We start from the raw sequence: 26897 nt of genomic DNA, 5'->3' as shown, positions 1-26897 counted from the left end.
TTTCTCTTTTCTCTTGCTTTGTCTCTTTACCCTTTATTTCTTTATTTGTCCTTTCTCTCTGTCTATCTCCCATTTCTCTCTTCTTTTCTCTCTTTCTCAGTCTCTCTTTTTCTTTCCTACTCTCTTTCTCTCTCTCTCTCTCTCTCTCTCTCTCTCTCTCTCTCTCTCTCTCTCTCTCTCTCCCCTTTTCTCTTTTTCTCTTTCTCTTGCTTTGTCTCTGTTCTCTTTATTTCTTTCTTTGTCTGTTATCTCTCTCTCTATCTCTCCTTCCTCTCTGTCTTTCTCCTTTCTCTCTCTCACTCCGTTTCTCCCTCACACACACACACACACACATACACATACACACACACACACACACACACACACACACACAGAGAAGCTTTATTTATGCTGTCCGTAGCTGTCATGTAACAGCCTGTCTCTCTGTAACCTGCACTGCCTCTGTGGATTTATGATGTCAGGTGGATTTACTGTGTGCTGTTAAACCTGCTCTGCTGTTCTGTGTGTTGACTCCCACATGCTCAGGTGTGTGTTCAGTAGTGTTCAATCAGCCATGACTGGAGAAAAGCATTTTGGGACAACTTTGTAATGCTAAAGTGTTTTTAAGTACAGCATTTTCATGTCTGAAATCAGCCCAGTTTACCAGAATCAAAACCTCACCAGGTATAACAGTATACAACAGTACAAACATAAGGAATATCATAGAGAATCAATACACGTTTAACCTGTAATATACTGAACAAAGTAAACAAGCAGGCTGGACTGTTACAGGTGTTCATGAGACGTTTCATTACTAGGGTAAAACTTTACAGTAAAATATAAGAGAGACATTAAAGGGATAGAATGTGTGTGTATATCGTCACTAAGAAAACCTTGTACAGTACTGTGTAAATGTCAGAGACCACATTTCATTCATTCGATTTACAGTCAAAACAACCATTAAGTACAAGTTATTCAATTTTTAGCAACAGAAGAAAATATATCGTCGCTGTCTGAAGGAAACCATGTATCTCCATTTTTGTCGATTTTTATTTTTCTACATCATTTTAACACACCAGCTGTCTTTACATTGTGTAAAATTTCATGATGAATGGACCAGTAGAAACGCTCTAAAATCACTTAGAATAAAACCTCTTTTATTTTAACTTACACTGAAAGGTAAGTTTTTTTGACTTCTCCTGTAAAGTTACTGCAACAATATATTGCAATATATATAATAACTAAAAATGACACAGAGGCTATTTTCAGTATTTAGTGTGTCCATTCTTTACATTTATTACAGCTTCCATTCTTTTCTGGAGGCTCACCTTTTCAGTTTCTGAATCTGCAGACACACCTCCAAAGTTCAGTCTTAGACGTTGGTTTATCATTTTCTGCTTCTCATGATCCAAATAATCCCAAACACATTCTGTAATGTTGAGGTATGGACTCTGGGGTGGTCAGTCTGTTGTTCTGAGAACTCCAGCATCTTTTTTCTTTGATTTGCAGATTTTCTTTGTTTTCTTCGGTTTTAGTGGTCTACCAGGTCTTGCATGGTTGTTAAGAGAAACAGGGATTTTCTCTCTTTTTATCTTCTTTTTAATCAGTTTTAAACTCCAGTTTTGGAAACTTGCCTTTTTCCGCTCTTTCTGCAAGTGAGTTATCTTCTATCCAGTCTTCTCAGAATATCCTGAAAATTCCTTCATAGCCATTTTAACTCTGGAAATGAAGTAAATGATGGGCGGTGTCTGACCACTGTACAGTCCTGTATCTCTGAAATGGTCATTATAAGAGAGAAGAAAAAGAACTCTTAACTCTAATGTACTTAATTGTAATATGATTTTATTCCACATTATTTTGGAAGAGACAAAAACAGAGTTACAAGGTTTTGCTATACACTTACAACAGTTCTTCTAAGGTTCTTTAATAAAGAAAATGGTTCTATATAAAACCATGAACACTCAAAGAGCCCTTTGCATGATTAAAGGGTTCTTTGCATCGTGAAAGAATTTTTCAGATCGATGGAGAATGTGCTATCGATGGTTCTATATAGAAGCCTTTTCGAAAATGTTCTATATAGAACCATCTGCAGTTTTCAATCTGAAGAACGCTTTAATGATGCTAAGAACTTTCTGATCATGCAAAGGGTTCTTTGAGTGTTTATGGTTCTATACAGAACCATTTTCTTTGCTAAAGAACCCCTAAGGAACCACCTTTTTTGAAGAACGCTTTCACAATGCAAAGAACCCTTAGTCATACACAGGGTTCTTTGAGTGCTCATGGTACAATATAGAACCGTTTTCTATACTAAAGAACCCTTGAAGAACCATCTTTTTAAGAGTGTAGCCTGTAGCAATAGAAGAACCCTTTTTGGTGCTATATAGAGCCCTTTTCGAAAAGGTTCTATATAGAACTACTACAGCACATTCTCCATCAATCTGAAGAATGCTTTCATGATGCAAAGAACCTTTTAATCATGCAGACGGTTCTTTGAGAGTTCATGGTTCGGCATAGAATCATTTTCTTTCCTAAAGAAACCTTGAAGAACCATCTTTTTTAAGAGTGTAGCCTGTAACAACAGAAGAACCCTTTTTGGTGCTATGTAAGACCCTTTTCAAAAAGATTCTATATAGAACCATCTGTAATACATTCTCTATCAATCTGAAGAACCCTTTTACCATGCAAACGGTTCTTTAAGTGTTTATGGTGCTACACAGAACTATTTTCTTTACTAAAGAACCCCTGAAAAAAAAATCTTTTTTACGAGTGTAGCCTGTAACAATAGAAGAACCCTTTTTGGTGCTGTGTAGGACCCTTTTCAGAAAGGTTCTATGTAGAACCATATACACCATTTTCCATCTGCTTGGATTCTGAGGTTTTTTTTCCTAAGGAGGGCAGCCCGTTTATTACTTTATTACTTTAAATTATTATTAAACATAATAAATGCACAAAAGTGAGCATTAATGTTTGTACAGTGCTGCATTATGGTGCACATGAGTTGTCAATCACAGTGAAGTCTTACAGGGGGGCTTCAGGCTAAAGTGGGGCTGGTGTTTACTCTGTCCGAGGATCAGTCTGTGAACTTTTTATCTGGCTGCTTTTGGAGCTTTATCTGAGTTAACTCTGCTCTCAGATCAGGTTACCTCTCTCTCTCTCTCTCTCTCTCTTTCTCTCTCTCTGGCCACACCCCTCAACCTGTGGTTGGCTCCTGCTGGTGTGAGCACAGTCATTGTGTGTGTAAACGTGTGTGCGCGTGTCTCTCTCTGTGTGTGTGTGTGTGTGTGTGTGTGTGTGTGTGTGTGTGTGTGTGTGTGTGTGTTCATTCTTTTTACTTGAAGAGAGAGAGAGAGTAAAATAGAGTCAGACAAGCAGACACACAGAGGAGGAGAGAGAGAGAGATGGGGTAAGAGAGAAGAGGAGGGACAGAAAGAGAGAGAGAGGCAGGGAAGGAGGCGAAGTGAGTGAGAGAGAGATAAAGAGAAAAAAGAAATCGAGGGAAGGAAAAGAGAGAGAGTCAGAGCGCTGACCACATGAAGCTCCCAGCCACGCAGCCCAGCTTCAGCGGCCGCTCACAGGCTGCGTCCAGCCGGAGAACTGACCGCTACGGCTCTTCAGACCAGTGAGCAGGAATTTTTCCTTTGTTCAGAGATTTATGGAGACAGTTCCCTCTGCCACGTGGGACTGTTTTAGTGTGTGAGTGTGTGTGTGTGTGTGTGTGTGAGAGAGAGAGAGAGAGAGAGAATGAGAGAGAGAGAGAGAAACACAGTGCAGTTTAGTCTGTTCAAGACTGTTTTACACTCTGTTCAGTTTCTACCTGTATTACTCTTCAGTATTCACAATGCAGATGTGCTGTTTTTTTGTTATGCCAAAAAGCACCTTGAAAACACAGAGGCAAAGAGAGAGATAGAGGGTGAGAGAGAGAGGGAGAGAGAGAAGAAGGGGTAGAGAGCATGGTGTGTGTGAGGTCAGTGTTTTCATTTCGTCTCTTCCGTCGTCTCAGTTTCTGTGAGCTTTTTACCTGCACAGCACTGTTCAACAGTTTGGAGTCACATCATATTAATGCTTATTATTTTGTTCAGTCATAATGTTATGTATACAGTGCAGGTTGAACTATTACAAACGAGACGTCACAAAGTATTTGTTGGACACTTCATTTAATATTTATTTTAGACGTTTTTATTTATTTGTTTTTATTTTATTTCTTTTTTGTGAACAAGAGCTTTTGAAACACAAGGCATTCTCAAAGTTAATATGGTGACACTTTATTTTGAGTGGTCCAAACACTCAACGGACTTTCAGTAACATGTCAAAAACATATGGGGGTTAGGATTAGGTTTAGGGTTGAGATTAAGGTTAGGGTTAGGACCAGGGCCAGGGTGAGGGTTAGGTGTTGGGTAAGGTTAGGTTTTGCATAATGGAAGTCACATATCAATAATACATCTACTTAATGTAAGTAATGTATCCACAGAACATCTATATTCACTTCAGTGTATTCAGACGCTTCACTACTGCAACTTCACTGATATGTTGTTGATGTGTTACTGATAATCTGTTAAGAGTTTATTAATCATCTACAAAGGACCGCTCCAAATAAAGTGTTATCATTAATTTAGCATGTTTAGCATTCTGCACACAGCTCACGCAACCTTGGAATAATCTGAAACCTGTGAAGTGAGCAGTAGTGGCCTTATTACAAACATTTTATTGATTAATCTGCAGCCAAGTTGGCTTTATTTTATTGAAAACAGTGATTCCGCACTTTTGTGTGGTGGTGTATAGGTCTGTGAAGATCATGACAGTGAGTTGACATATAAATAGTTATGATTGACAGTTTTCTTGTATTTTTGTTCGTTGTATGTAAATGTTTAAAAGATGCTTAAAAATGTTTAAAAGAGTGGTTTGGTGAAAAATCAAATTTACATAGTTTTCCACTTATTGTGAATATGCCTTGTCCAGCTTGGCACGTCCCCAGTGTGACCAAAGGAAATCCTATTGTATTTCCCCTGTAGAAAGCATGTTAACACATACATATTTCTGTTGTACTTCTGTTTATTTATTCCCCTGTTATGGTACGAGTTGACAAGCTTGCCTTGGACACTTTTATCAGCCCTGAGTGCAAGAAGGCTGTTGTTTTGGGAATAACTCCAGCCTTGTGTATCCTCCATCTTTCGTTTCCTTGTTTATCCTCTCACCTGTTAGTCAGCGCTTGGCAGGCGCATTTCCGTTGTTGTAATCGTGTACGAATTTTGAAAACTTTTACACTTGTGTTAAATGTAAGCCTGTAACAATTATTACATAATCACAGTTATTTGAGATGCAGATTGCAGTTGTTTGAGATGATCACACTTATTTAGAACTACAATAATTTTCCACAGCTGTTAGATTTCTGCAGCGAGCAGAATGTAAATCGTTGCACTGGGTTTAGGCGAATAAAACGTGCATTCATCGAGACGTTATGGTGCTTGTGTAAACAAAAATGTCTTCTAACCTCTAACTTTGTGCTCTAGCATGTTTAGAGGGCAGCGCTGAGTAATGTGGGTGTATTTGTTAGCTATGTAGCTAATCATAATTCTAGCATTTTTAGCTCCCTTGCTAGCAGAATTAATGTTTTTTCACTCTTGTGTAGCTTTGCTTGACTCTGCGCATGATTCTGTACACACTTCTGTTAGTATTTGGGCGCACACACAAAAATGTAGTGTATCATTTCGACAGTACACCCAGTGTTAGCTGCTAATCCTGCTGGTAAACTGGTAAGCAAGATAATTCTCCAATATTTGTCTAATCCTATTGACCCCTTACCAAGTTTTATTACACACTTCATAACCTAAGAAAAGCTCCATTAGTTTGCATGGAAGTCCCTGTAGTTACTGAATAATAAGCTTTAGTATGGAATAAGCCTGAGACTTAAAGGGGTTAACTGGCTTTTCGTGAGGTCGAGTACAATCGGAACATCATCCCGTCACTGAAAACGCACATTGATGCAAGGTGTAAACAGGCCCACTGTGTCCTAAACCACATTGACAAGTGACCTTAATGAAAACCTCAGTCCAAGTTGAGAGAAGTTTTGGAGATATATTTACGGCAAAGATTTGGGTGACTATTGACTTCTAGTGTGTATAAGCTACATTAGCCTTGTAGCTACAGCTCTACAGCTCAGAACTAATGTGTCCTAGTAAATGCATGTGCTTTCCTTTATTTACATGTATTTGCCTCAACCCAACTGAAAACACACCCATTTCACATTCTGTGTGCTGTAAACATATTGTGAAAGCCAGCAACTGTGGAAGACTTAAATAATTACAGTCAGGTGATCGTGTAATGATTGTGGCAGGCAGTACTGTATCTCAATATGCTATAAAAATGTTTTACTGAAATGCTGTAATACTTGCGTGACAGTGCTGAATAGATGAAGATTGCACAGAGCTGATTTGTATCTGTAGAATTTAATTAATCTATCTCATGTTCGGTTTTGAAAGCTTGATAGGTCAGTCTTTCTTCACTGGTTTATCGTGGTTGACAGACTGTCTTACCTCCAGCATTCCTCTTTCCTCCTGTCAGTTAAAGTCAGATAGTTCTGAATGCAGACATTGTCATACATTTCTGAGCTATTCATTTTGATTTGCGTTTCTCTGCGCATCAGCAACTCTGCCAGATGTGTGTCCCTGTCAGGGCTGCTTGTGATGAAACTGCAGACAGAGCTGAAATCTGCATGCTGCCGTAGGTCCAGGTGTAGTGAGGAAGGCTGTTCTGGGTGGGTCTGATTAAAGTAGCTTTCTCTGAGAGCAGAGATACAGATCCATGCAGTAATTTGTAAAATGCATCTAAAAGGTGCTGATTTAGCTGCGTTGACTTTGGAGTGATGAACTTGATTAGAGCTTTGTTTCTTGTTCAGAATCAAATTCTCAGGCACCATATAATATAGAATAATTTCCTGGGATAGTTGAATACTATTCATTCAAAACATCAGATATTACAACAGCAAATATAGTTCAAATACCATCTTAAAGTCCAAAGTTTTTTGTTTTTTTTTATTCAAAAAGGAAATGCAGCACTTTTGCAGTTAGCTGGCTCACATTATATACATCACAAGATCAGCAACAGATCAGCTGAAATGATTTAAATAAATCAGACAGTTAGCAATTGTGTATTAGGAGGGTAAATCATCTGATTCCGATTCTGGCCAATTCTGATCACCCCCGGTGTATTTTCATTGTTTATATTCCTCTACTGTGTAAGTAATTCCTTCAGTCAGGCACATGAATGTATTTCTGAATCATACCAAAATAAATCAAATTGAATCATGTTGAAGGAACCATTCACTAAAGAATTGTATTTAAATCAAATCATGCAAGGTTGGAGATTTACACGTCTACTGCAGAACAAATTGGCTGCATCCATTGAAAGCAGGCCGGGGCAGTATGGTCCAGTTTGGCCAGACCTTTAACAACACTCTGTAACAAAGCAAACCCCCCCCCCGCCAATTTCCTGCCCAATAGTGCCCCTCCTCATCCTTTCACTACCTCAGGGCTTGACACTAATCCTGTCTCTCAAATGTGAGAGGAGGTAGGTGTGTGTGTGTGTGTGTGTGTGTGTGAGCAGTGCTCTGAGCACCTGACTTCTCACTCACTGCAAGTTAATTAATTTTTTTGATTCATGATCTCATTGTGTCTCATTCAGTGAGTGACGTCTGGTTTTAGTGATGGGCACCTGGCTGGCTGGAGGGGTGGGAGGAGAGAGAGAATGATTTTTTTTCCACTCACTGTCTCTTATTAACTGCCGGATCTGCGTATAATGTGAATGAATACTGAGCACATCCACATCCCCCTCAAACGTCTGCCATAATTTGGTGCTTTTTGGTGTTTCTAAACCTGCCTTATACTCCTACTGATCTTTTTACCCACCATGTTCTCACATTTAACTTCATGTGTGTAAAACTGATCTAGGAATAATTAGAACTGCGTTATCTAGTGCGGCCTAGAGGAGCATGGTCTCAGTCGCTCAGTGTTGCAGGACCAGCGCATTTATCTCACATGTTGCAGCGATATTAGCTGAGCAGAACTCTCAGATCGTTAGGAACTGGTGAGTTAGTCCTGCTGAAGGTAAAGACTAAACATGGAGAAGCAGCGTTTAGCTACTATACTGCTCTTAACCCTTGTGTGGTGTTGATGTGTTTGTTACTCAGTGGTCTGCTGGACCCACCACATTATTGTTTTTTTTAAATCAGTATAGCCATAATAATTTATGTAAAAATACCAGAAAATATCACAGGTGTCCAGCGTAGAGTTCTCCTTTAGCAGCTGTAGCCAGTCAGCAGCCTGTCCATGTTGTCCACCCTCACACATACACACACAGACACACACACACTAACAGCAGGCCATGTGGGAGGAGAACAGAGTGAAGGACACAGCACCTCCACACTTTTATTCACCCAACACCACATGTGTAATATAATATATATATATATTTTCCTTTTGGTAAACATTGAAAATGGGTCCCACAGCCCTCAACATAACACAAGGGTTAAATGGAATAAGTTGACAGAGAACAGTAGAAGAGTCCTGACAGTGGACACTTTTAAATCCAGGCTCAAAACGTTCCTATTTGAGCAGCTTTTAGGTCAGTTTAAAACGCTGTTAGCATTTCTAGCCCTTCTCCTCTGTAATGTCAGTAATTACCTAATTTAATTTGTTATTTGATTTTTAATTGTCTTAATTTAATTTCTTAATTAATCTCCTTAATGATTTTCTCTTTTAAATCTATTGTTTAATGTTTTTATTACTATTCTCCTTTACTTTGTAAATGACTGTATTTCCTTGTTTGTAAAGCACTTTGTTAGTGAGTTTTTCCTGACACTGTCTCGCTTGGTGAAGCTCACTAAGGCTCTGCATCCTCATTTCTGTAACCGGTTTGGGTCTGTGTCTCTTGTAGAAAGCGTGTGCGAGTGAAAGAGGCGAGTGGAAAGGGATCACATCTGTCCGATCTGCTTCAGAAATTCTAAAATAGTGATCTCGAGTTTAAAGTTCATAATTAAAGTTACATCTTGGTTGTGCCATTTTAAATGCAATTGCACAGTCAGCCAGCTTATATATGTGCCATGTGCTTTTAGTTGGAGCATTTCAGGAAATTCCCTCGTTTGAAAATTCAACTCTGTATTCAGGAGCTGAAAGAACTTCAAACGGAGTTTAATATATGCTCTCGCTTCAGTGTTTTCCATTGCATACTTGAGGCTCGGCTGTTCTTGGGCACAGAGGGAATTTATGGGTTGTATTGGAAAAGAGAGAGAAAGAAGGGTGAATTCTTTAAATGTGTGGAAAAGTACCACTCTCTGGCCCACCTTTGGCATCCCTACCACCCACACCTTCCTTTCTCTCTCTCTCTCTTGCTCTCTCTCTCTCTGCAGTGAAAAGAGGGATTGTTCTTGTTGGTGTGCTGAGCTCTGTTGTACAACTGTGGAAAAGGGAGAGAAAAGGCTGGACAAGCAACCACCACTGGCTTCTGTTTGGAAATGGCCATTTGAAAAAGTACCAAGGTCTAACTCTGCTTTGCAGCTGGTGTGGGCAGCCTCAGCTGGCATTTAGCCCTCAGACAAGAGTGTTGGAATTCTCTTATCGCTTTTACGTGGGCTCAATTACTAGTATTGTGTCGTCAGATAGCTTCCCCTTTATCTCAGCCTTTTTTCGCAGCCGCCTCGGTCCTTGTTTTTGTTAACCTGACAGCACATGCCATGTGATGGATGGACCCAAGGCACACACATGTAGAGAGAGAGAGAGAAAGAGGTAGTCTCTTTGGGGGACGGCCTTTTCTCACAGCTTATTAAAGCAGATCTAGAGAAGCAAACATCCCTCCGTGCTGCAATTAGCTAAACTTAGCATCTGAGATATCCTTGATAAACAAAAACCAAGGACAGCTTTTTTCAAGACATAATAAAGGACTCCACTTTAGAGACATGATGGATCCGAGGCTGGGCCTGAGGGCATGTCAGTTTGTTGTTCCTTGAAAAGTGCTAACGTGTGAATATGCACCTTTGTGGCACCTCACTCTTGAGTTATGACTAAGGGCAAGGTTTATTTGCTAATCTTTAGGCCTTATTAGCTCAGAGTCTCCACACATTTTGCTGGAATGGCTGTGAGCAATGGGGAAGATTAGTAGCTAGCAAAGGTGTTGACAGTAAGCTAGCACCAGCCTAGCTTTTTGCTTATCCTAGCAAGAGCTAGAAACCGTGTTGATTAGCTGCTTCGGTGCACGCATAACCAGCTAGTGCTAACATGTGAAGCTGTTCTTTTACACTGACACCTTTTACAGCCTGTCTCTGAGGTGGTGTCCGTTTTACTCTATGTTCTGCCTTTGGTACAGACAAAGGATTTCTACTCTTGAATGTCAGCCATTCTGTTCTTCCTGTCTGTATAAATATAGCTTTTCATATGGAACAGAACCGGCATCTGTTCTGTGTGACCGGAGCTGCAGTCTTTGCTTGAACAGCCTGAAGGGTTTTGCCTGGTTGAACCTTGTGGTAAAGCAGGCCAGCAAAAGCGGTGCAGGCTGAAAGAGAGGCAGTGAGCTAATTAAAAGTTTTGAGAAGTATGGAGACATGTCTAACGTCACAAATATGAGAAGAATGCAAGGCTTTGTTTCTCTTTAGCACAGTAGAAAGACTACGGTATGATTATCTTTTCCTTTTTCTTGGCTTTGCTCTTCAGTTTAATCAAATATGTAATATTTCGCATGTGGGATATGCATATGCTGCTCATATTACCTGTCCATGTTGCATTCTATAGTACTGCAGCATGTTGTTTTGTTACTACATACAGTCATCAGTCATTTTAGTGTCAGTGCATTTTTAATTCTTTTTTCTTTCTCTTTTGCTCAGCTGGGACGATAGCAGTTCAGTCAGCAGTGGGGTCAGCGACGCTCTGGACGCAGATGAGCTCAACACCAGCTCGTCTCTCAACTCCTACGTCAACACCCCTTCTGCTCCACGCAGGGACATAGAGGAGCAGGTAAGTGAATGGACAGCTGGTACTGGACCAGAACTGCTCAGTCCACCAACACAGAGAGATGCACTATGTTATCATTTACACCTCAACCGTGTAATGAGCACTTTGTTATTAGGCTTAGTGTACCTTTCCCTGGGGATTGTGATCATCAATAGCTGTAGGCATGGCAACAGTGACTGGAAATGCATCTACATTAATGCTGTCACTGTAGAAATCAAACAAATTCTACTTTTAAAAATTAAAGACAATGGAACAGAACCAGCCAGACACTTGTGGTGAAAATAAGAAATGAGGCTTTACTTGAAAAGGGCTTTTTTCAATACTTGTAGTGAAAAGACAGGCGGTGGTCAAATCCAAAAAGGCCAGAATGCAGAAAAAGGTAAACATAACAAACAATATCAGGCAACCAGATCCAAAAGGGCAAAGTCAGAAAGTCCAAAAACACGGACAACAAACACAGAAGGTAATATACAGACAGAAACGCTCAGCAGCTCTATGGAGAGCAGCAATACTCACAATTATTCTATGCCTCTGCCTGGGCTAATATACTAAACTACAGCTAGTCGTATGACATACATCACAGGTGCAACAGGTTAGTATTCGATTAAGTAACACTTATTAGTCCCACAACAGGGAAATTTCACCTCCACATTTAACCCATCCGTGCAGTGAAACACCACATACACACTAGTGAGCGTACACACTAGGGGGCAGTGAGCACACTCGCCCGGAGCGGTGGGCAGCCCTATTCACGGCGCCCGGGGAGCAGTTGGGGGTTAGGTGCCTTGCTCAAGGGCAATTCAGTCACGTACTCGAATGAACTGGAGCGTTGATTGGTGGTACGTAGAAGTTCATGGGTCACGTGATCACCCAGAGAGTTCTGGGAAATGGAGTCTTTACAGATGTCAGAGCCGGGTGGATGTGTGACAGACGCTAAGCAGTATCCCTAACATGTTGGCAAAGGCAGAGTGTTGGTCAATTTATGATGACTAAGAAAACAAACTAACTAACTAAGTGCTTATAAACGTAATCAAGGGCATGTCAAAGTAGGCTAACTGTATTCACTCTTTATCTCTTCTAATGTTATGAGCAGATGACACGTCCTCAGAAAAATGGGTAAATCAGTTCATTTTAAGGATGTAATTCTGAATTCATTCAAGGATGGTGTCATTATCCGGTCTAAGATTCTGATATAATGCGCAGGAAAAATGGAAAATTATCATTGCTTCAGAGCGGTATTTTGGCCATAGTAGATGAACAGGCTGTGGCGGCAGGAAGCAGCGAGTCAAATTCACACATGTACAAAATACTAGTTTTTTATCCAGTCACCATAGCTGTCTTTACAGCTGTTGATGCTTAAAGTCCCTCATACCTGAGTAAGTTAATCAGTGTTATATTAGCACCTAAAAGTCTCATGTTACTGTTCTGTATTATTTTCAGACCACTTTAGGAGAAATTTAAAAGGAACGTTTGAATCAGTCCCTCTAGAGAAGCGGCTCCTGGAGGAACAGCAGCTAGTCCATGTTTTTTTTCCAGCTTTCACTGCACCTGAGCCACATCAACAGCGTTTGCACTAGAATACATCACAAACGTGGACTTATTGGGGTCCTCAAGTGCCTCAATTCTTTTTCTTCCTTTCTGCTAAGAGTTTCATTAGAATCATGTGCTCCCAATTTTTTCCTAAGACAGGCTTTAAACAGCATGGATTGATCATTAAAAACAGTGATTTAATGGTCGTGATTTTCTTGGCAAGAAATCTCCTTGTTTTCTGTATAATCTTTTTAAAAGTCACTTAATTTGATCTGCACTGATCTGTTTGTAATTACATATATTCTGAACCAGGCTTTGATCTGCCCAGTGCTGTTCTGGTGGTGGCTCAGCAGGGCTGTGGTGCAGCTCATTAGATTAAACGTTGGTGGGCTCTTATCAGTGGCTGTGTCTGCTCTACCCTGGCCTTCCTTTGTTAGCATTATTCAGCTAACTGGCTCACCCACCTTCTTTATGTGCTCTAGGCAGGTCAGCAAATGCTGGACGAATGGGTCAGTGTGCAGCCAAGCACAGTGTGTCTGTGTTCAGTTTCTGTTTGAGTCTATTAATTTCTACTCAGCACTGTGAAAATGATTTAATGTTTTAACTTAAAACAATAAGCAACAAGGTTGCCTTAAAATTTTGAGTTCATTGAACTTTTAATAGTAAGTTAACAGAACAATAATAAGTGTTACATTCTGTTCACTATTTCAGTGAACTCAAAACTTTAAGGCAACCAGGTTACTTACTTTTTTAAGTGAAAACACTGAATCATTTCCAATTGAAGTGGCAAGCCCATATGTTTAGCAGACCAGTTAGCAACATGTGCCTGACTCGCAATCACTTGACCCTGATTTGACAGAAAGAACTTAAACATTATCTTCAACAACTGGTCTGCATATCTGTTTGACTATGATAAGCTTCTGCTCCCGGTACAATGCATCTGTTACCATATAGTCGTCTGTTAGCGTATAGCCCTGACCCAGAAACAAAAATGCCAATAATTCATAGCTTCTCCGCTCATAAAACAGAGAGGAGGCAGGCATCTCCATGTTTCATTTGTTTTGATATTCCTGACAACACCAAGGGCCCAGATGTTTCTCCTTGTGCCAGAATATGATTTAAAACTCCAACACTGGAATAAAGTCATGAGCCAAAATAGCTGAAGCTCAAGCCAAAAATCTGTCATCCTTCACTGCCACGAGCGCAGAAACCCTGCATATCTCACACCTTTGGCCTCTCTATCACTCTCCGCCTCCCTACCACTCATTTTTGTTTGTTTGTTTGTTCGCTTCTTTCCTTTACCACATTTCTTTTTAATTATCTCTGCGAGGCTTTCAGCCTTTTGCATTCCCTCGTTCCTCCCACCCAACCAGACTTTGGATTTATTGGATGAGTGTTGAGATAACAGTGTTTTGGATTTGGCCTGATAACAACTGGAGGCCATTAAAATTCTTTCCCTGGCAATGATGTTTTATGAGTATTTTCAGTAGCAGTTGAACAATGACCTTCTCTGAAGCAGGATGATGTAATCTTGGCTTGGTCTGAAAAAGTGCTGGGATTTAGCAGCACTGTTTATTTGGGGAGCCATGTAAGGAGCCCAGGAGCCCCAGCTTTGCCCCATATCATCTGAATCCACAATGGCAGTGATCTTGTTGCTATATATGGGGTGCAAATTAGCCATCATTCCTAATATCCAGTTTGGAACATAATAAGGCATTTGCAGGGAGTTTTTCATGGTCTATGACTCATATCTAACATATGCTGATGCAGTGAATCAGTCCCTCACCTCCAGCCAACTGAGCTTTAAACCTTTGTTCAGTTGGCTGTTTGGGTGAGAAGTTTTCCTAGGATAGCTGGCGTAGGGAGCAGAGTTAAGATCACTAAAGTAATGTCTTGTTCTTTGTTATCAACCAGCTCCAGACGGATGCAGAGAAGCGCTCAGCTGTCGAGCGAAGTGCTGTCTGGACTAGCGACGACCTCAGGCGTCCAGACGGCTGCTCAGACCCTGGCATCAAGATGGACACCAAGTGGTGCAGTCCGACAGATTTCAGTGAGGAATCAGAACATGGTTTAACAAGTCGTAAAACCTCCACCATATCTCAGACGGGCTCCTGGAGGCGGGGCATGACTGCCCAGGTGGGCTTCACCTGTCCACGGACTAAGGCTCCAACCCCAACTAACTGCAGCTCACTGAAAGCTCTTGCTAATGGTACGTAATAATGAAAACAGAGCAAAATTATAGTGAAAACCATTGTTTAATTCTAATTGTGTCTCCACATTGCCCTACACATTGCACTGTTTGCCTCTCGAACCCTTGGAACATTTAGCTCTTAATTTTAAGACTTATTCAGTAACTTCTATGAACTATTCTGTAACTACAGAAGTAATATAGGTTTTGTAATTATGAGAGTGAGCAGTTGAATTCCAGACCCATATATGGGCCAAACGATAAAGATGTTAAATCGACATCTTGAATCCAACTTCCAGTCTTGTGATTTTGTAATGACTGCACTCCTAAAAATTATGGTTTTCAAGAGTCCTTTAATAAAGAAAATGGTTCTATGTGGAACCATAAACACTCAAAGAGCCCTTTGCATGATCAAAGCGTTCTTTGCATCATTAAGTGTTTCTTCAGATTGATTGAGAATGTGCTGTAGATGGTTCCAAACCCTTTGAAAAGGGTTCTATATAGCACCAAAAGGTTGCAAGCTTCACATTGTAACAATAGAAAAGCACTTTTTGGTGCTATATAGAACCCTTTTCAAAAAGGTTCTATATAGAACTACTACAGCACATTCTTCATCAATCTGAAGAACGCCTTCATGATGCAAAGAACCCTTTAATCATGCAGAGCGTTCTTTGTTTGTTTACTAAAGATCCCCTGAAGAACCACCTTTTTTGAAGGATGTAGCCTATAACAAAAAAAGAACCCTTTTGGTGCTGTATAGAACCCTTTTCAAAAAGGATCTATTACGACCATATACAACACATTCTCCATTAATCTGAAGAACGCTTTCACGATGCAAAGAAACCTTAGTCATGCACAGGGTTCTTTGTGTGCTCACTGTACAATATAGAACCATTTTCTTTACTAAAGAACCCTTGAAGAACCATCTTTTTAAAGAGTGTAACCTGTAACAATAGAAGAACCCTTTTTGATGCTATATAGAACCCTTTTTCAAAAAGGATCTATATAGAACTACTACAGCACGTTCATCATCAATCTGAAGAACTCTTTCACCATGCAAAGGACGCTTTAATCATGCAGAGGGTTCTTCGAGTGTTGATGGTTCCATATAGAACCGTTTCCTTTACTAAAGAGCTTACACGTGTGGAAGGTATGTCACTAGGTGGCCAAACAGTTACATGAGCAGTTCAGTTTACAAAATGCAGGACTGGAAAGTGGATTCAGAGTTTGGATTTGAAGACGTTTGACCTGGGAGTTGATTTCCTTGACATATATTAGAATTGTAAATTATAATCACTGACTATTTAGTCCAGGCAAGAAATAGACTAGGGGTTTGCTGAGAGACCACCAAGCAATTACAAGTCTCATTTTTTTGTTCGGTTGCTTGCTTGGAGTAAAGTAAGGAGGTGTCTGCAGTGATATGCATCTGATCAGATTCTGTAATCCTTATATTGTCTAACGTTTGGCGGTTTAAGCTTATGTACAGTACATTTTTCAGTGTCAGTGGAGTGTAAGGTCTGTGGGTTAGGGCATGTACCGACTGTGCTCATGCTACTGTATTCAGGGCTGTGGAAAGGGGGGGTCTCGCCTGACGGCTGATAGCTCTTGGCCTTTATCTCCTTGCAGGCAAAACAGACGACGCCAAAGTGTCGGAGAAAGGTCGCTTCTCTCCACGGCCCAACGGCCTCCCGCGCTCCCCCTCTGAACGACTGATATCTACTGATGAGGGCAAGAAGCCACCCTCCAGCTCCACTGCTCGTGCTCCCACTAACACTTTTGGCTTTAAGAAGACCTCCAGCGGCACTGCCACAGTAACCGCCAGCGGTGTCACAATAACTAGTGGCTCTGCTACTCTAGGGAAACTCCCCAAGTCCTCAGGTTTCACTGGAACTCGTCTAATTGGTCGGCAGACCAGTATAGATGACGGATACGTTCTTCCTAGTGCTCGGAACACCCTCCAGTACCGGAGTCTACCCAGGCCTAGTCGTGCCAGCAGCAGCGTGGGCACAGCCCGCGGTACCAGTCGCGCCACAGCCGCAGGTATTGATGCTAGCCTTATCAGCAAGGGTACTGCCACTCTGCCCAACCCAAAGACCCGCAGCTCAGTCCGATCCCCGACGGGCACCTCCAACCAGACGGACCGGGAGAAGGGTGTGCTGTCAGACACGGAGAGCTTGGCATCAGGGCTGGCACACAAAGCCAGTGGCAGCAGTCAGATGGGCATGGCTGGGCAGTGCCAGCCTGGTAGACAAGTGGGAGGGAAGTACCCGGATATGTCATCCCCTACTTTACGCAGGTGAGACTGCTTTAACCAGAGTGCTGATCCACCTCCTCCTGTAACTCGTAATAGAGACACACCTAAAGGGGAAGTTTGTATATTCACTCACAGGTATTTACCTGAGAATAGAAAGAAATGAAAATAAGAAGGTCTCTCTCCAGACTTGTACTACTTTGGAGTGTAAGGAAAACTTTTGGAACGCAATGGAGCATCACTTCTAAACAAGTGTAAATCTCTGAAGATTTTGATTAATTATAGTTCTTTAGGAACCGATTCAGTGGATCAAAAAATCCCAATTTTGATTTATGCATTTGACTTAGTTTGATTACTGTGATACCATTTAGAATTGCTTTTAAAAGTACACTGAATACACAAATGTGACTGGAGGAACTATCTGCACTGCAGAGTACAGACAGTTAAAACTGTATTCCAGGGCATTACATATTTTGTTGATTTTCTAAGTGAAAATATGTTATAAACATTAAACAATAAACATTAAAAAAAAATAAATATGGCATTTTTCTATAAATTTTTGGTTTAAAATCTACAGTAACTTACTGTACAGTAACTAACTGCACAGGCTACATTTGATGTATCGTTATTGATGCTGGTATCGCCCCAATACCTTGCTCATTTACTTGCACTCGGGCTCGTAAAAAAATCCTCGATAACAGCATCTGATACTGCTTGATACCATGTGACGTAAGTCATTAATGAACAAATGACTCAATCTGGAAATTAAAGAGGGTCTGCTCGCACAGTGAAGTGTTGCTAATGCCATGGCAGTTGGGCGTGAAGACGCAGTCACTTTAAACATTCCAACTTGGCGCATTCCCACCAGGCACACATTGAACAATTTTAGCCTGTTTTAAAGCACATACAAACACAATCACAACTTCCACAATACAGATGGACACACGTAGGCTAGCAAAATGGAGGCAAAAAAGTCGACACATGAAGTACTAAAGTCCATACATGTGAGTTTAATCTTTTTAACCCCAAAATGGCCAGGGCCTACCAGGGGGCCAAAGTTTTGTTACACACTTCTATTACCTAAGAATAGCTCAGCCAGTTTGCTTTAAAGTCCCTGTAGTTACTGAATAATAATTATTAGTATAAAATTAGTCTAAGATTTTAAAGGGTTTCTGAATAGAATTGTGATATATAAACATTAATATGTTGTTTTTTGAAAATTGTCTTGGCAAAATAGGCTGTTGAGAGATCACATTGTCCTACCGTGTACATCACTGCGTACATCACAAGTTAGCTATGAAAGGTGTCACAGTTTCTCAGCATGTTTGCTCAGTACTTGGATGTGCAGCGTGTTATTTGGAATTAAACAGCTTTATTGATAATTGTCCATAGACAGTCTAAAAAGATTTCTAAATCACACAGTTTATACCTAGCATTAGAGGATACTCAGCTTTGGCTCAGAAACATAGGATCAAAACTATGAAATGTACTTTACTTACAGCTGAACAGAAATGCTTTTCTGACATGGAACGAAACCCACTCTTCTCCACTCCAACGCTATTCGACCCAAGATAACTAATGTAACATAGCTAATCAATGCTAATAAAAACAGAAAGCAGTGATAAGTAAATCCTGTTTGACCTGTATTAAATTGAAAAATGTACAGAAACATAAAATGTGGTTTTACCTTATGAATGTTATTGTCTTTATAATATTTATAATATTTGTAAATATGTTCATTTTCCAAATTTGATGCCAGCAACATGTTCCAAAAAAGTTGGGTTGGGAGCCCGTTTATCACTGTGTTACATCACTTTTCCTTTTAACAGCGCTTAATAATCGTTTGGGGACTGACGACACCAACTGATCCAGTTTTTAAAGCGGAATTTTTGCCACTCTTCTGTTAGACAGAGCTTAATAATGCAACACATTTTTATGGGAGATGCTGTTGTAGCACGTACAGATTGTGGCATGTTCTTGTCATGTTGAAATAAGCATGGGGGGAGTCCCTGAAAAAGACGTTGTCTAGAAGGCACCTTATGTTGCTCCAAGATGTGTTCAGCGTTAATGTTGCTTTCACAGATGTGCAAGCTACCCACTAATACCTCCCCATATGATGACAGACCCTGGCTTTTAAACTGTACATTGGTTTTCTTTTTTGGGTCAGAGAAGACAATGTCCATTATTTCCATGAACAATCTGGAAGATCCACTCATCAGACCGCGATACATATTTCCACTGTGCATCAGTCCATTTTAGATGAGCTCAGGCCCAGAGAAGTGGGCAGTGTTTCTAGACATTGCTAATATATGACTTCACTGTGTGTAGTATGATCTTAACTCACATTTCTGGAGGCAGCAATGACTGTGTTTATTGACAACAGTTTGTCAAAGTATTCTTGAGCCCACACGATGATATCCATCACAGAAAAATGTCTTTTTTAATGCAGTGCCATCTGAGAGGTCAAAGATCACAGATATTCAGTTGTGTTTTTGGCCTTTTCCTTTATGCACAGAGGTTTCTCTGGATTTCCTGAATTATATGATGTTATTAGGCACTGTAGAAGGTGAAATACCTGAAATCCTTGCAATCCTTGGCTGAGGAACCTGTTCTGTTGTTGGTGATGCATTTTTGACAAAGTGGTGAGCTCGACCCATTCTCACTCATAAGGACTCAACCTTTCTTGCATGCTCCTTTTATACTTAACCATGATTGTAGCACCCGTTTAAGATCTTTCTTAAACATTTCACAACATTCCTAGTCTTAAATCGCTCCTGTCCTGACCTTTTTGTAATGTGCTGCAGGCATCACTTTTAGAATGTATGTATATTTACAAAAAACAGTGAAGTTGATAAGATAAAACATTAAATATCTTGTCTTTACACTGTTTTTGTTAAAAAAAAACAGGTAGAAGTTGATTTATAAATCATTGCTTTCTGTTTTATTTGCATTTTACCCACTGGTTAATAAGAATTGTCCTAATGCAGTTCTGAAGGATCGAGGTGCCACACAGTTCATCATATTCTTTCCTAAATCACACTTGATTGAGTTCAAAAGGCCTTCAACAGTTGATAAGCTTTGTAATGCGTATTAAAACAACTGAAACAGTAAACTGTCCGATGCTGGTGCCCTTAGGGCTCCTGATTAGTGCTATTCACCAGTTTATATCAGATCTTTTAGCAACTCTTTATTAAACGGAACCTTTCATAATGGCTCATTCGATAAACATAAAGCAGTTTTGTACGTGAATCACACCAAGAGTTCTGCAGCATTCTGCTGTGGCGTTGGAGCATGTTCAGAAAGAACCACATTTCTTACTTAGTGGTTTGACGTCAGTTGCTTTGGTCCAAAGACTTTAAAGTCTCATGAGATCACAGATCCTTAAAGTTGCCAGTGCTATAGCCCAACACCACTAAACTATTACACTAAATGAAACAGATGAAAGACTGATCAGATCAAACAAATGCCAGGCAAAATGAATCCAAATGAACTGCTGTGAATTTACCAAAGCCAAGTGATTACCAATCACGCCAACCTAAAGTCAAATCTTGTTATATTTGTTAGGTCTGTGTGGAGGGGCTAAGAGTAAGGGCCCAGTGTGCGTATTGGCACTGAGCCAGACTAGAGATATTATCACTAATTAGAGACCGTTATCACTAACTATCGGCTGTGTGACCCATGGAGTAATGAGAAAAAGCGAGCACCTCTGTTGTTATCTCAGAACGTCGTCTCTCTTATCTCACGCCTGACTTTGTGATGAACGAGGGTTGTGTGCTGTAGGTAGTGTTTATATAAAGAACTAGGAAGACATTTGGGGTGTATATCTACTCTAATCCCACTTATTACATTTTACCAGCCCATTTTGATGTTGTACTTTCACCAACTCAGATTTGAGTGGCTGTTGACACTTAGTTTAACTCTTAAGTTATTATAGTCATGTTGCAATACCTAGTATCATCATAGTCTTAGTATCAGCTATGCTGATGACACCCAGTTATACATTTCCATTCCTTCTGATGATCAAGACTCTGTAGACAAACAGACCAGCTGTGTGTCAGATATTTCTCAGTGGATGTCGCAAAATTTCCTACAATTAATTCACGAAAAAACGGAAATACTGATCGTTGGTACAAAAACTTAGAGAAAGCTGCTTTTTAAGAAACTTGGTTCTTTAGCATCATATACCAAACCTGAAGTAGGAAACCTGGGTGTGATCTTAGACTGATCTGAGCTCGCATGTAAACACAGCTAAAGTAGCTTTTTATCATTTGAGAAATATCACTAAAGTTCAGCCTTATCTATCTCAGAGTGACGCAGAGAAACTTGTTCATGCATTTGTTACAAGCAGAGTTGATCACTGTAATGATCTTCTTACTGGACTTCCTAAGAAAACAATACGTCCCTTACAGCTCATGCAAAATTTGGCAGCGTGAATCCTAACGAAGACAAAACAGAGAGATCAGATCGCTCCCGCTTTGAAAGAACTGCACTGGCTGCTTGTATCATTCAGGATAGATTTTAAAGTTCTTATATGATTTTCTTATAATTTCTTGTATTACTGTTAAGCTTTGTCAACTGTCTGTAGAGCTATTTGAGCTGTCACCAGCATGAAAAGTGCTCTGTAAATTATTATTATTATTATTATTTTTATTATATCATTGCTTTTTGGAACAAAACCTTGTATTTTCATATTGCTGACCTTACAGGAGAAGGAAGTGAGAACATGCTTACCCCATCAATAACTGGAAATTACTTGATGTTTTCATTGTTATTAATGCTAAAACTATAAATTTAGTTTGCTAACACCTCTTTGTAATCCATTGTGCTTCTCTTCTACTCTCCTCCATCACATGAAGACTATTTGGAGGTAAACCAGGCACCAAGCAGGCCCCTGTGACCACCTCAGAGAACATGAAGAATTCCACCATCATCTCCAACCCTCATGCTGCTTCGGTCCAGCAGGGCAGCACTATTGGGAGCTCAGCAGCTGTTAGTGGAGGCAGCAGCGGTCTCCTACGTGGGGAAAACCTGGACCAGTCCTTGTCCTCTTTGGCCTCCAGCCCCGGGTCAGCCTTCTCAACCTGGGGAGGCAGAGACAGCTCCTGCTGCACCAGCTCAGAATCTGTAGATGTGTCCATGGGAAAAGAAGAGGTTCCGTCTTCCTGTCTCAGCCGCACTGGCAGCATCCGGACAGGCCTTTCAGAGAGGTGAGCCTCCAAGCGATGAAAGAGGATACATTGGCTTGAAATTTGAAAAAGGCTGTTCATCAATAGGTTGTGGCTTCAGAAAAAGAACTTAAATAGAATTAGTTGTGGTAGAAGATAATATTATAGCACACAGTTTGTTGTGACTAATACGGTGTACGTTACACATCAAAAGCTTGGGGATACCTACCTTGCCTTCTATAGCTTTTCACTTTCAATTAAGATTTTCACTATACTCCTTTGGTTATATTTAGCTTTAGCACTCGCCTTCATGTTCATCAAAGTGTCGCCTTTGGTATGAACAGCAAGTCTCGCCTAAATAATGATTTGACAGTTTTATTTTCTGTACTATTGTTAAAAGTTCATATTAAAACATATTTGGCACAAAGGATTCAGGTTTAAACTCTGATGCTGATGAATTCTGACATTATAATAAGGCAGGGGTCGGCAACCCAAATGCTAAGAAGATCCTTGTTGTCCTTTCAAAAAATAAAACCACCTTTGGAGCCACAACATTTTATGTCCATCTTGGCTGTAACAAGAAGCTGGCGAACGACTTCAGCTTTGCAACTTTTTAGTGTTTGTCAGTTTCTCATTGCAGATTAAACGTGTCAGGAAACCAGCTGGAGTGATTATAAATGCAAATAAGTCTATTCGTCTCCATATTATTAGTCCATCCATCCATCATCTAAACCACTTATCCTTCTGGGTCGCGGTGGGGTGCTGGAGCCTATCCCAGCTGTCATTGGGCGGAAGGCAGGATACACCCTGGACAGGTCGCCAGTCCATCGCAGGGCAGACAGACAGACATACACATTCACACACACCTAGGGGCAATTTAGCGTGTCCAATCAGCCTGACTGCATGCTTTTGGACTGTGGGAGGAAACCGGAGTACCCGGAGGAAACCCACACAGACACGGGGAGAACAGGCAAACTCCACACAGAAAGGACCCTGGTCACCCGGCCGGGAATCGAACCCAGGCCCTTCTTGCTGTGAGGCGACAGCGCTACCCACTGCGCCACTGTGCCGCCCCAAATTATTAATATTCATCTTAAATCTTTCTCTTTGCCTTTTCGTTAGATACTAGCTAGGCCAGATTTTCTGCATGTTGTCTGCGTTGCTATGGTGACCAGCAGAATGTGCACCAACCTTCAGGGTTTAAGGGTGAATTAGCAGTTCTACATTAACTCCAGTGTTTAAGACCAGTTATCGTTAAACTGTGTTGAACGATCAGTAGAGCTTTATTTTACTGCAAAGGAGGATTATTTCATTTTTACCTACAAATCTAATTCAGCTGTGGAGCCACAACAGGGCAGTAAAAGAGCCGCTTGATGCCGACCCCTGCAATAAGGGGATAAAATACATGGCCTTGGATCTTTTTGCAAAGAAAAATGTCAAGATTTAAACTCTTTTCTGTGTATGTTCATATTTTGCAAACCAACAAAGTCGGCTTATTTAAAAGAAAAAAATCCCTGTCCCTGTCTATTTGATGGGCAGTATGTTGCTGATGGAAATGTATGATTTATTTTTCTGCTGGGGAAGACGCTATGACACGCACTGCAAAAAAATGGCTTCTTGTCAAGTGAAATGATCTTAAATCTAGTCGATATATCTAATATTTCCCATTTTTAGATGGTTGTGCTCTTATTATAAGATTAATTAGCTAATTTCTAGACATTATTTACTGATTTTACGGAATTTTATTAAGTAAAATTATCTCACTATACTGGCAGATAATTATACGGTAATACAGTTAGATAATTTTACTTAATAAAATCACTCAAAACAAGTAAAAAATGTCTAGAAATAAAAAACTTAATCTTAAATTAAGCCTACAGCAATCTCAACAGAAGAAATATTCGATTTATTGACTAATTTTAAGATCATTTTACTGGACAAGATACTATTTTTTGCAGTGTGAGGCTCAAAGTGGACGTTTTTCATAAATGTTTCTGAAGAATTCATTAAGTTCTATGAACTGAAAAAGTAATCTGATGACTTATGTACAATATAAACTTTGATCTCTTAATGGACATAATGGACCCCTATCAGCCTTTTGATCCTTTTTCTCTTCAGTTTTCTGAGTTAGCCTCTTTAATCTATCGTTGTTTGGTCTTCACATGCAGCAGCATGGCCTGGGACAACGTGTGGTCTGTAGTGGGCCGTGCTGCTTTGTGCTGAATGCTAATGATTCTTTCAGGTGTTGGCAAGATTAAAGTACAGTTTATATCACCACTCACAATCTCTTTTCCTCTCTTTTCCTCTCTTATTCTGTCGTTATCTCCTCCTTTTATTTTTTTTCTTTATCTAACATCCTTTTACCTCTTGTTGTGTCTGCCCCTACAACACCTGCCCCCCCCAAAAGCCCTGTCTCTTCCCCTGCTATTAGCCCCAAATTCAGCCACAACACATTGCCACGGAGACAGGACAGGTAAAGGTGTCTGTGTGCAGTCAGACTAGCTTTTTTGTGTTGATCGTGTTTTATGTCTGTACCAAATTTCATGTACCCTATCAAAGTTAACGCCTTGCTGGCATTACATTTTGAGATTTTGTGTTTGTCCCCTTTAACTCTTTAAACTCTGCTCCCAGAGTAGTGGGTATGTATATAAAAGAAGCTCCATGCTCCCTTTAGTGTTGCACTCTGATAGTTTCTGGGTAAGTGAGCATGCACACACGTTCAGAACGCAGTTCACTTCACGTTGAGAATGCATATTATTGATTTGTTTATCAGAGTATCAGTAAAAGGCCACTGAAGTGTGAAATACAGTCCTATTCATATCTTTACTTGCTCAAAAGGAAATTTGTTGGCACAAGCAAAATAAAAAATCTAAGAATTTTTTTCATTGACTTTAATGGGTTTTTGGGTGCTAAAGGTAACCAGTCGTGCAGTTTGTGCCAACATTTAGAAATCTGGGGCCGGATTCACGCAAACGTATTAAAAAAGAAAATCTTCTTAAATGTGTGTTTTTTCTTAACTTCATTCTTAAGAGAAAAAAGTTACGGAATATATCTCTGAGCTATTAGTGCCATATTCAAACACAAGGGCTTTTAGTGTCCCTAGAACAAAGCGATAATGGAAGGGGAGACTTTTTCAGCATATCGCTGTTGTCGGAAGAAAACCTTGTACCTCCAAAATGGTAACTTTACAGGAACAGAAAAAAACCTACTTTACTTTTAATGTAAGTCAGATGGAACCATAATGTTTTCCAAGTCATTTTGGGTCGCTTCTTAAAGTCCATTCATCATGAAATTTACACACAATGTAAAGGGCAAGAGGCATTTTCAAATTATGTCAAAAAGTGAAAAACGTCACAAATGGAGATACAAGGTTTTCTTCCAACAACAGCGATATGCTCCTAAGCTCTGGAATACTCTGCCCTTAGACATTAGACTTGCTGAGTCTAAGGAGATGTTTAAAAAAAGGCTTAAGACTTATCTGTATGCCTTAGCCTTTGATGCTGGACACAGCTAATGTTCTCTGTGGTGTTTGTGGATGAAGCTGTACTGTCTTTGGTAATAGGTTATTTGTTTATATTGTTGACTTTGAAAAGTGCTATATAAATAAATGTTTGTTTGTTTTGTTTGATAAAATGCTGTTCTGCAAATAACTTATTAGGAATTGTCTTATCGTCTTTTCGGAACTGTTTTCTTAAGAATGATTTCAAGAACAAGTGGCATTCTTGGAAATATTATGTTCTTAAATGTTGTCTTAACCTAATTATAGCCTCACACTTGTCCTAGAGTTGACAAGGTGAGCATTTAAATTTATCAGTTTATCTAGTCCTGCCCATCCTCGTCTCTCACTTTCTGCCATCAACCCATAATTATTGTATTTTCCAAGGAGTATTTTTTCCTGTTGGCTGTTTCTTCCTCTATAACCTGTAGTTCTTGTTTGCCATTTTTTTTTTAAACACTTGGTTTGATGTTTTACTCCATTTTGCTCCTCTGAGCGTATTGAACTAAATAACTATAATAACAGTCAATACAAATTCAAACTGTATCTCGCCTCATTTATGGTACATGGTAAAATGCAACGTAGCATACATCAGAAAACAATAAAGAAAATAATTAAGATTATCTTGAGAGAATATTTGAGAACTTCTTAAGTTTTTTCGAGAATTGCATTTAAGAACATCCTTATGAACTTCTTACTGTTTATCTTAAGAACGTTTGCAAGTTTTTTTCTTAAGAACGTTTGCGTGAATCCGTCCCTTGTTTTTGTTGATGATGAAGTGTGTGTTGCAGTGAACTGTGTGTGTTGCAGTACCATGGTTCTAAAGTAGGGTTGTCAAGAAAGCTGCATTGACAAATCCAGTGTTGCGTATCAGAGGAAACGTGCTGCTGACATGCTTGTGCATGCTGTGCGAGTTGTATTGAGGTGTCCTTGTTGTCAGTAAGTCAGTGTTTGCGTTTGTATTTGTTCTTGGATGTGAAAGACAGAAAGGCTTTTCTGTACCTTTCCCATCCAATGAGTGCATTGCCTTTCTACAGGTATGCCCACCTGCCACATGGGCGGGGCAGTGAGGATGCACGTGATTGGCTGCGCTCTCATTCTGCTGGTGGACTTCAGGATTCTGGAGTATCCCCCCCCTTTTCTCCTGCCTCCACACTCAGCTCACCCTCCGCAACACGCTTCAACTTCACCACTACTGGTATACACACACAGAGCTGACCACGAAACATGCCAGCACACATAAACATGTTGGTATGATCCCAGTTGTCTGTATTAAAGATGTAAACTTTGGCAA

At 40.2% G+C, this 26897-nt stretch overlaps 1 protein-coding gene across 1 annotated transcript in view; it reads left to right on the top strand.

Moving 5' to 3' along the window:
- The window catches only part of nav2b (neuron navigator 2b), a 122588-nt gene that overhangs the window by 66181 nt on the left and 29510 nt on the right, over positions 1 to 26897 (top strand). Inside the window, exons 12-16 of the mRNA XM_036568094.1 lie at positions 10847 to 10976; positions 14418 to 14712; positions 16318 to 16987; positions 21799 to 22149; positions 26641 to 26801. Of these exons, the coding sequence (XP_036423987.1) occupies positions 10847 to 10976; positions 14418 to 14712; positions 16318 to 16987; positions 21799 to 22149; positions 26641 to 26801 (1607 nt within the window). The remainder of the gene's footprint in view (positions 1 to 10846; positions 10977 to 14417; positions 14713 to 16317; positions 16988 to 21798; positions 22150 to 26640; positions 26802 to 26897) is intronic.

The sequence above is a fragment of the Colossoma macropomum genome, unplaced genomic scaffold (genome assembly GCF_904425465.1).
Source record: "Colossoma macropomum unplaced genomic scaffold, Colossoma_macropomum, whole genome shotgun sequence".
NCBI classification, from domain to species: Eukaryota; Metazoa; Chordata; class Actinopteri; order Characiformes; family Serrasalmidae; genus Colossoma; species Colossoma macropomum.
Note: the sequence above shows the minus strand (reverse complement) of the source record. Positions and strands in the feature narration are given on the sequence as shown.